Source organism: Hydractinia symbiolongicarpus, chromosome 1 (genome assembly GCF_029227915.1).
Source record: "Hydractinia symbiolongicarpus strain clone_291-10 chromosome 1, HSymV2.1, whole genome shotgun sequence".
Lineage (NCBI taxonomy): Eukaryota > Metazoa > Cnidaria > Hydrozoa > Anthoathecata > Hydractiniidae > Hydractinia > Hydractinia symbiolongicarpus.
Window position 1 is genome coordinate 29,747,016 of NC_079875.1, and position 11,629 is coordinate 29,758,644.

At 34.5% G+C, this 11,629-nt stretch overlaps 2 protein-coding genes across 2 annotated transcripts; both read right to left on the reverse strand.

The window, feature by feature from the left end:
• Nucleotides 1-2,171: 2,171 nt before the first annotated feature.
• Nucleotides 2,172-3,611, reverse strand: LOC130629754 (tigger transposable element-derived protein 4-like). The gene is made up of 2 exons (XM_057443095.1): nucleotides 3,568-3,611; nucleotides 2,172-3,372 (listed from the first exon to the last, which is right to left on the reverse strand). The coding sequence occupies exons 1-2, from the start codon at nucleotides 3,609-3,611 to the stop codon at nucleotides 2,172-2,174; spliced, it is 1,245 nt and encodes a 414-aa protein (XP_057299078.1).
• Nucleotides 3,612-4,108: 497 nt separating this feature from the next.
• LOC130629763 (tigger transposable element-derived protein 4-like) lies at nucleotides 4,109-4,585 on the reverse strand. The gene has a single exon (XM_057443105.1). The coding sequence runs from the start codon at nucleotides 4,583-4,585 to the stop codon at nucleotides 4,112-4,114; it is 474 nt and encodes a 157-aa protein (XP_057299088.1). The 3' UTR covers nucleotides 4,109-4,111.
• Between the last annotated feature and the right edge of the window lie 7,044 nt (nucleotides 4,586-11,629).

An 11,629-nucleotide genomic window follows, 5' to 3' on the forward strand; every position in this document is an offset into this window, starting at 1 on the left:
TTTCGTAGATCTGATATTAGTTTCGCCTCTATCATCATCATTAGTTTCTGCTGGATCATCTTCATCTGGTGATAAAACTTTTTCTGTGGTTTCTTTCATCTTTCTCCTCTCCCCTCTCCTTTTCTTTTTGATGGATGACAGTTTTTTCATCAGGTACATTATCTTTCTCTCTTCATCCGAATCAGAGTCCGAGGATGATGACGAATTTTCAGGGAGTTCAGAGGTTTTTTTCGATGGTCTCATTTTGATTGGACTAGCCACTTCGCTTGGTTTTTTCATCAACTGTTCGCATTTCTGGAGATTACGATGCAGTACTTTTGTCCTTCCCATTCCATCTTCTCTTTTGATGTGGTATACTGGAATGGCAGGGTTCTCTTTTTCCACAACGTAAATATCTTTTTCCCGGTATGATCGGAGTTTCCCAGTGCCACCTCGTTCGGAAACATTTTTCACGAGCACTCTGTCACCTACTCGAATTCCATTTCCAAATATTCGTTTATCGTACCTCTGTTTGCCTGAAGCTGCTCTCCGTCGGCTGTTCCTTTTAGCAATCTCACATGCTTCTTCGAGTGACTTTTTCCACTTTGATACAAAGTCCTGATGGTCAAAATCCTTGACTTTTCTGGTCTCTTCATTATCAAAAATGGAATCAATCGGTAGACGTCCTTCCCTCCCGAACATGAGGAAATGGGGTGAGTACCCAGTTAATCGATGTACAGTGTTGTTGTATGCAAACATCAGATGTTTTACATGATCTTTCCAATTTGCTTTTTGGGTAGTTGTCAATGTCTTTAGCATATTGATTACCGTCCGGTTCATCCTTTCACAAACCGAAGTATTTTTTTACATTTTACAATTTTTAGATTTGCGAAAGTTTTTTCAGGCGAAAAAAGTCGCAAAATGAAGTTCTCGCAATTATAAAAAATAGCCGGTTTGAGAGTTTGAATTCACGTCCGGGATGTGATATGTACTTCATGAGTCTTTATCTATTGATGACATCGTCGTTTGTTGCAATTATAACTAATACATTAATTTTAATACGTTAGACGTTTCGGTTTGAGCTTATTGTAAAATTACTTAAAATCGCGTACAATTATCCACTGCGCTTCTTAACGGAATACCTTCTAAACGTTTTTCTTGCATTAAGTGAATGTTATAATGATAGTCAACAGCAACAACTTCATGTAATCGACTTAGTTGCAATCGTACTTTTGGAAATTTAGTTGCTAAATTAGGCATCAAGATATTCGAGCGTTTTGTTTAGACAAATATTGTGAAAGAGTAAGAAAAAAAATTATGCCAGCAGGGGGTTTGAATAATTTTTTTCTTATGCGCAGATCGAAAACAAGTTCACCCAGGGACATAAGTTAAAACATTAAATGAAACGTAAATGTCAATCGACAAATTAAACATCACGACGTCAATAATATTATTTCACGTCGATAGATTAATTTAAAGTAATGAAGCCATTATACCTTAACCAGCCTTTCAAGCTCTACGCGATGGACAAATAATTTGTGGCGAACTTTTTCTGACGTGAGAAAAACTTCTAAAGCTTTGTATCTTCTTAACTGTTCGTTGAAAGCACGTTTCTATACATTACTTTGTTCAGCGTTCTACACAATAAATGCAACGAGTACATAAACATCTAATAGTATTAGTATTAGGAAGGAAGACTAAAACAGTGTAATGGCGAACCAACCATAACCGATAACGAAGTGTGTCATCGTTTGGTGTACGCTATCTATGTCATTTTATGCTTACAAGAAGCAACAAAATGTAAACGGATATAACATTTGTATTGCTATCGTTGGGTGGCTGTGTATCAGATGGCGGTATCCTCATTTTTACATTATGGGTAAATTTTTTAACATTAATCCACTTGCAAAATACAAAAAAAAAATATAATTTATAACGGGCTATAGAATTTATAGTCCGTTTATTATCTATTACAGTAGAGTCTCCATAACTCGAACAGCCACGGGGAAAAGGAAATCGTTCGAGTTATGGAGACATTCGAGTTGTAGAGGTCTTCAACTTTTAGCGCAATATCCTCCCTTTACGTGAACCAGCTGGATAAAAACGTTATATTTAATCTTAAGTCTAACTTTAAGGGGGCTATTAGGTTAATGAAAGTCAAAACAATACACTTTTAATGAATTTTTTAATGTTTATTTAGAAAAAAAGTCGGTGATAACTGTTTGCTTACAACTCATATCAAAATCTTTGGCGATATTACGATTTAAGTCCCTCAGGGAAGCTATCATTTCTTCTCCAAAATGTGAAAAAATACTCAAGTCTTCGAGGACGTTGATAGCTGTACGCACTTGCTCGGCCGTCGGTCTTGTGATCTTATCTTCTTCCTCCTTGTCTTCTTCGTCGACCTCTTTTAATTCTTCGTCTTGAGTCCCAGTGATCTCAGCAATGATGTCAGCAGTCTTCAGACGCCCATGGGATGTACTGACTTCAATGTCAAAATCAATGAAATCTTCAGTTGATAAGTCAGGATCAATGTGGTCAGGAAACCTTTGTTTTATGTAAGAGAGTTCAGCATCGAGGGTTGGAATTGGGTCTTCTTCTACTTCGCTGGTTAAACTTTTAAAAGGGTCGTCATCTTCGTTGATCGCTCTTTCTGCATCCTTTTGGGAAATTCCTGATTTTCGAAAGCAATTGGTGAATGTTTTGTTGGAAACATCATCCCATGCTTTCCTTAGCATGTACATAGCTGCAAGAATCGAGAACTTCGGAGTCAATTTTTCCTTGTCCAAGGCTTTTATCAATTTCCGCACTGCTAGCGATCGATATTTTGCTTTCAGGGCGCGGATAATTCCTTGGTCCATAGGTTGGGTTCGGGACGTGGTATTTGGAGGAAGAAAGATCAATTCTACCCATTCCAGGTTTTCAACATGAGGATGTGCGGTACAATTGTCAATAATCAAAGCAATTTTTCGCTTAGAGACAGAGAATTTTCGATCAAGCTCGCGTACCCACTCTTCGAACAGCTCTCCAGACATCCAACTCTTCTTTTGCGAACGATATCGACAGGGTAGTGTTTTGACACCTTTAAAGCAACGAGGGTTGGCGGACTTGCCGATTACAAACATTGGCAATCGTTCCCCCAAGGCATTACCAGCAGCTAAACCAGTAAGTCTAACTTTGCTGTGTTTTCCTCCAGAACACTTATCACCTTTCATATGCAAAGTTTTATTGGGAAGGCATTGAAAGAAAAGCCCAAATTCGTCGGCGTTAAAAATGTCTTCCAGAGGATAGCGGGAGAGAATGGTTGGTAATGTTGTCTCCGACCATGGCGCTGTCATTTCCTCAGTGACGGACCGTGATTCTCCAGCGATGGTTTTGAAGGATACTCCATACCTGAAAGGAATGGATGAGAAAAACGTTTATCTCTGTAGTTGTGACTAGTGTAGATGGAGCTTTACATTTTGTTTGATTCGAATCATGGAATTCTAAATTTAGAATGCCATGGCCATGATTCGAATAGAAAACATTCGATTGTTACCATGTTTTGATTTGTGAAAGAATTCGAATAGAAAAAGATTCGATTTTTACCAAGTTTCGAAGTTTTGACGAGTGAAAGAAAGCATGGAAGCCATGAAAGTCCAACAAGTCAAAAGATTAACAGACATTAATTGTTGTATAGAACTTCCTATCATTAAACTGATTACGTACGAAATCGACGCTTTTGTCATGGGGTATCATGTTTATAAAAGTAATTGGACACCCTCTGTTGGAGATGAATTTTATGGTTTCATGGAACCAACAAAAAAAATGGATAAATATGCAGTTGCAGTCAAGAAAAATGATGGAGAAATCATTGGACATCTACCACTAGGAAAGTCAGGACGCTTTGCAAAAGTCATATTTTACTTTCTAAAGAATGACAGCTTCAATGTTTGCAAAATAACAATTACTGGAAAGTCATTGAATGCTGGTGATGGATTAGGGATGAAAGTCCCATGCAAATTATCCTTCCTCTCTGAAAGAGAGTCTATTGATATTTTGAAAAAACAACTACCAAAGCTATTTAACATTTTTTTAGATTTTATCTTCACGAAGATAAACAAACAAAATCTTAGTCAACTAACCTGGTTTTTCATTTAGCCATCCACCCCTGAGAAGCTTGAAATGACTCGACACCCAACGCTTCGGCAAACTCAAGAGCTTTCTCTTTCAGCATCGGGCCACTGATTGGGATATTCTCACTCCTCATCATAAGTAACCATTTATGAACAGCTTTGTTCACATCTTCGAATTTTTCTGGCTTTGATCTCTTCGATGTTTGCCCGTTGTTAAACTGCTTGTAAATCTTTTCTTTATTTTTTTTCCAAGTTGACAGGGTGATTGGAGGAATTTTGAACTCTTTTGCCACATCCTTTGGCGCAGTACCCTTTTCAAACGCTTTAAGAGCTTTGTACTTGATTTTGCACGACTTATTGTCAATTCGACGCTTTGATCCTGCCACAGACGACATTGTTATGAGAGTGTCTTTCTTTTGAAATTCTTTAGATTTTCTCGAAAACGTTCGAAAAAGACGTTCGAAAGGTTTGGATGACGCATCATTAATCATTCGAATTAATAATAAGGCCTGCAAAACACGTATTAACAAGATTTTTAGACCCAATTTATCAGGAAAACTGTTCGAATTTTGATTATGATGTCAGAAAATTCGAGTTATGGAGAGAAAAGTCTCCAAGGGACAAAAAAATTTGTTCGAGTTAAGGGAAGATTCGAGTTATGGAGGTTCGAGTTGTAGAGGTTTTTTTATAAGAGTTTATCAGGAAATTTTCACGGTGCCAACGAATTTGTTCGAGTTAAGGAGAGATTCGAGTTATGGAGACTCTACTGTATTGGATCGCATGTTTGCGAATTGCAGTCCGCGCGTGTAGGATGTTTACTTCATATTCACCGCACTTTTTATTTAAGAAAGACTAACTAGCTAACTGTTATCAGATTGTGATTATTCCAGTTCATGGATGCTATTCTCGATACTAAGCATATCTATAAAATATACCTAATATGTTAAAAATTACTAGTTGTATACAACATGAACATATTCGCTTATAGCTTAATAATATAATAACTGGTTAGTGCTCAAACAAGACTCAAACGAATGAACCTAACCAAATGAACGTAGATAGCCCGTTAATTTTGCGGAGTAAGTTTGAAGAGCATGGTAGAACAACACAAGAAATACATAATTTTATAGTAATATTTAGTTGGTTTGAGTTTTTTCTAGACATCTTGTGTAGAACCATGTTTATTACAAAACGTGACCAAGCCATTATCCAACACGACACAACTATTCAAATATCGTCATCACAGATGCAGTGTAAGCGAAGCAATAGTGACTTTTATTATCTTGCCCTCCACAACACAGAACACCTGCATCAAGTCAGTTTATTGTCGCACAACAAAGGCTCTGAAACAGTTTAACAGACGTTGGAAGCTGTTTAATACTGTTTAATAAGCTATTAAACTGATTATATTTCTATTTCACATAAATTTAAAAACGCCGCTGTAATGTAAAGCTTGCAAGAATTTCCAAATTGGACTGCCATCTATTTGCTTGCACCCACAAGTCTTCATAACATTTTATACTTGCAGATACTCGAATTGACACTATGATCAGACATTCCATGTCACTGATTATCCATTTGTTTTATATTTTTATCTAAATATAATACAAAATAAATAAATAAAGTTTACAGATAAAGAATTGCAAATATCATACAGAAAAAACATTTTTATTCGTCAATCACTATAGGAAACAGCACATTTTACAAGCAGTAATCTCTTCTTACCTTAAAAAAACTCTTTAAAAATGTGAACATCCATGAACGGAAAATCAATCTGTCTAATGTCGAGAAAATTTTGTGTTTGAACTAAAAACAAGACGCGCGGACTGCATTGCACAAACAATCTTCGTACAATTATCAACAAAATCACGACTTTGCTGTGAAATGCAAAATCCGATTATTCGATTTTTTGCCTAAAATTTTCAAAAATAAATTTGAATGCTGCTAATAAACATTTTTTTAATTACCCAATTGCATTGTTTAAACGCTGATCAAGAAACGTATAGGATCATGGATCATGGGTTGTTTACATTCTCAAGGTTCAAGAGTATCTTTATTAATGCAATCTGTCTTTTAAAACAGATGTATTAACCCTGTTAACCCAGTTATGAAATATTAATTTAAGTAGTTACTTCCATTTGTTTCCATGTTATTCAGCCTGAAACGTAAAAGTGCAATGCAATGACTTTACTTTTTTATCAATATTGACGTCAATTTATTGTACTAGTCGATAAGGACCGTAGAAAAAATATTTTTTGTTGTTTTAAGTGTTTGGTTGATGTCAGCAGTGTAAACATTAAAATAATTTGGCGAAATTTGTTTGTCTGTTGCCGTAATATGTTGAGCTTGAAAGGCTGATGCAGGAAATGTACAGAATCCTGTGCTTTTGACGAACAGTTAAGGAAATACAAGCAGGAAAACGTATAGGCTAAATTTTGACGAACAGTTACGTCATCAATCCATCTTTTTCGAAACAAATGTATTAGTTCTATTTCGGTCCCATGGGAACTCTAGATAGCAAAGCAGAAGATTACGTCAGTTATTTCCACTTTTTTCGTATTAATTGAGAAATTGGGTCCGGGCCAAACCCTTTTGTGTTTAAAAAATTGTATATGGTTATGATACTTACTCATACCTGAATGTTTGAAACCAACAACAACTTTTTTTAACAAGTGAATTATTATGTAAAATTTGGGCACGTGATTTATCAATTCTCCCTCTCCCCCCCCCCTCGTTTTGACACGAAAACAATAAGTTTTACTCGACGAATTATTAACTAATCAAATAAAAAAATAGTTTTTTGAACGCTCTTTCAGCCAATCAGAGAAAACATAATAGTTGTTTGCATTAAGGGAAGTTGCATTAAGGGGAGTTGAACTCGTCTCTCAGTAGATAAAAGTAACATCATATATTTCGTGTAGATTAACCAATCAAAAAACGGTAAAAACTCAATCATATGAAAAGTAAATGATATTTCACGTAGCTAAACCTGTATAAATACAGTACACCCCGGTAACGCGAACACCGGTTACCTCGAAATTTTATTAGCTGAACTGTTTTCTAAATTCCTTGGACATTTCTTAATACTTCACTGATAAATTTAGAAGAGTCAAATGAAACCTTAAATGCAATCATTTTACAAAGACTCCCTTAGGGAGTCAAAAAGGAGTCAAATTGAGACGCAAGAAGGAGTCAATAATGACTCCTTGAAAGGAGTCATTATTGTGTTCAATGATTGTTGTGCGTTCAATGATTGTTGTGTAATATGCTCACATGATTCCTCAAAAATTTCATCGGGAATATCGCATTTAATGATTTCTGCTGTGATTGAATTTTTTATAAGAAAATACACTCAGATACAATCAGTTTGGGTGGAGATTATGGAAATGCGCCTTTTAATACTTGGGAAACTGTTTTACGAGAAGTCTGTAATACCTTCTCGAGTCCGATATGAAGAAAGATATACATGAGCAAACTGATTTTATTCTTAGGCTCAGAAAAGCCAAATTTTAAAACATTACGAAAACTTGTACATATAACAGCAAAAATATGTAAAAGCATAGCAAATGTCTTTCTCTCTCTCTCTATATATATATCAAAACCATAGTCCAAACAAGATTTTTCAGATCAAATAAAGGAAAATTTAAGAAACATTTTGTTATATTATGTTTTTTATTGAGATAGACTAGCTATCTAAGCCCTGCTTACAGCTGCAAAGCTAGGATTGTTTATCTACCTGTACATAGCCTCATAACCTTATATCTCGCTTACACCTGTACATAGTTTTTACTCTTGTTACTTTTATCAAAGATGGCTGACTCAAGCTGAAAAGCTTTACTTGTTCACCCTCTTTACATCCACTCATATCTGCATATAACATGGTGTCAGAATATTGAATTTTTCACACAAAAACCTTCACTCACAATATTTCACAATACTCACAGTATTTTAATATTAATGGATTGTCTCAAGGCTCCAAAGGCACTGAACTTGGACATTCAAAAAACCTTGCGGAACTCTGGAAATCATGGAAGCAGGCATTTCAAATGTTCCTCCAAGCCACCGAATCTGCTGATAAGCCAGATATTGTCAAATCATCAATCCTTCTTCACTGCATAGGTGAGCAATGCAAAGAAATTTACGATATATACCTTTGAAATCCATAAAGGATATGAAATGAAATTGAACATTATTTTCCAGAATTTTGATGATCACTTAAAACAGCGAAAAAAATTGACTTTTATGAGATTTACTGTGTGAACTCAATCAACTCCGGGGTTCTCCCATCAAAACATGATCATTATCGGTTTAAAATCTAATCAAAACTTATCTCTACGTAATAATGAACCAAAGAGATACTCGCAACGTCCATCAAAACCAGCTGGCTCAGTTAAACAAGAACATCAATCTAATTCAGACTCAGACAGTTCAGACAATGAATTCTTTCGAACTTGAACCAACCTCCGAAAGCAAACGACATCAACGAAATGTCCGATCCAACTGCATCAGACCATCCAGAATGGCGAATCGATCTCTCAAACAATGATACAATGGTTACGTATAAAATAGACACTGGTGCTCGTGTTCTATCGATCTCTGTCTTTCAACGTCTCAGCAAAAAAGCAATGAGTATGACATCCTACTTGTACATTTTATATACATACCACACAAAAACCTGCTAAGATTTAGTAACTGTTTTACTAATGTGTTTAACATGGTTAAAAATGGTCACCCAAAAAAGTCCTTCCTCAAATCTTTAGAGTGTTGGTTTGCAATTGAAATTTGCTTGTGCGAATTTAGGTTCTCCGAGTTAGTGTTTGTCCACGCACGACCATAGGTGTAATACAATTTGAATATTTTTCGGTCCTAGTATCTATTTTTCCTTATTGATAATAACTAATATTTTTAGTTCTTGATAATAAATAATATTGTTCTTTTGCTAATATTTATTTTTTTTCGTTATTCATAATAATTAATATTTTTTGTTCTGAATATATTAATAAATTTATGTACATTCTTTAGCCTGAATTAACAAGGCAATAAAAACTCCAATGATATATCTGATGTTTTTTTCTGCGCGATGAACGCGTAACGGGAACTATATTACTCATTGAAACCCTTTAGGGCCTCATTGATTGGGTGCCTGTGGGGAGTACATAAAAAGAGTCATAGAAAAATGAGTAACAAGAAGGTGTCATTAATCATGACAACTTAAAAGGAGTCATTTGAGCACTTATTTTGACTCCTCTAATGTGCTCTTAATGACTCTCTAAAGGATGTCCCCATAGGCACCGTAAAAAGAAACCTTTTTAAACTTCATTTGACTCTTCCAAATTTATCAGTGTATTATATCAGGAAACTATTTCGACGTCTACATTCGTTTTGAAAGAGGCATTTATATAAATTCTAACAAGCGGTTCTCGTGGAATAATTAACAACTACTGAAGATCTTTATATATATATATCTCATTCATATTTTGGGTTCAATCAGAATAAATTTCAGAAAATTGATCTGGAAATCTCATAATTTCTAAACCAGAAAATAATTCCTGATAAAGAAATTTTTTCCTTTTCTTGTAAGTTGACCCGAACTGCACACTGATGCCGGGCACCATTCATGTTCCGTTAAGCCCTTTTTAGCATTTTCTGATACATCGGGTTCTAAACAAAATATGTTACTGGCCCAAGCAATAAGTCAGTAGTCGCTGGGTTGATATTTGTGGATCAACATTAAGGCTATTCAGAAAATAAGCTATATGAAAATGTCCCATTACATTTTACATTTATTCTAAAACATTTAAATTTTATTAAATATATTTAGATGTCACGTCGAACAAAAGGCGCAGTGTCCTTTTTTAATCATTTCCTGAAAGATTTCCTTAGACCATACGGTCCAGCAACCATTACCAATACCGCAACGGATGGGGATTTCGAAAAGAAATTAAAACCATTCACCTGCGAGTGGCTTAATAGACCATCCGTCGCCTATTGGGAATTTGCAGCTACACTTGCCCCGAATTGGGATGTTGTTATATCAAAGCTGCCATCTTTCATGAAGAGTCCGATTTCCAATTTTGCGTTCGATAGAGTGACGACCATAAATAATGCAATTGGACCCCTTAACAATAAATTGGATAGTGAGAAAGCAAATACTATGCAGTACAAAAAGGCTGCAATTGCCATAACAGGTGTTCAAGAAGATGAAGAAAAAGAACGATTTGAGCAATACATTAACGACATGATGTGCATAGGTGCTAGCCTGTATCTAGCAGCCTTACATTTAAAAGTTGCCAAATACGTCCATGTCCATCTGGACAATATTTCAAAGGCTGGAGGAGCAGATAAGCCAGAATGGAAATATTTTAAATGTACTCCATCGTTAAATTATTACATAAGAATTGCAACCGGAACATATGATTTTACATAATTTATTAGTGTGAAATTTAAATGTTGCATGTAATTGTACTGCTTCATATGTTCATATTGTAGGAACTATCTGGAAGTGCATCAGATAATAATGAAGGATCAATTTGTGGACAGAATTTTCCAAAAAAAATGGTACGTCTATCTATCATATTATTTTTGATATAAGTTCAAGTATTCTTACAACATTTTAGCAATTATCAAATAGACTACCGAATATACGTATGTATAATATATATAAAATATAAAAAAGGATTTATTTGGACGAAAGAAATGTGTTCGCATTAAAGTTACCAAAAAGAAGAAAAAGGACAAATAATTTAAAAATATATTGTAAATAAATAAACAAAGAAATGTTATGTAAACGAAACAATGAGTTTTTTCTATTAACGTGTACTTAGTATTACATGAAATGTTGCACTTGCATAAATATTTTAAGGAAATGTCCTTTTACATTCATTTTTTTCAACTAAAGAAGTACTCCGAATTCTTTAAAATTTTAATTCATGTTTTTTTTTAGTGTATTATCATATGAATATACAAAGTAATATAACTATATATTCTTGATTATACATAATTACGTTACCAGGCAAGTTGAGACATATTCATTAATATTTCATTTTTTATCAGTACTACCTTTGTTCCTTTTTCTGCTTTTCGTATCATTTCTTTCAGAAAATATGCAAGACTGTAGCTATTTCTGAAAAAATCGAAAAACATGTTCTTGTGCCACATAAGAATGTAACTACTTTATTAAAATTTTAAATTTATTCACAATGTCGTGAAATTGTAATTGTATAATTTCTTATGTTTAGTATGAACAGAAAGATCAGGAAAATATAAAAATGGTGGAGGACAGAAAATTTTGGTGCAATAGAAAAAAAGAAGAATTTCAACGTACATTTAATATCAATGCCACTTCCAAATCTTTAGCCAACTGGATAAAATTCAAATCAGAACCATACTGTAGCAAGTTTTCATTGTTGATTAAAATGAACACTAAAAACGTCTACCACGGAATTACTTGGAATGACATATGAACAGCAGAATATGTTACGCATTTTTGATATTGACATTGGAAAATATGAAAGAAAGCAGCATGGATACAGAGT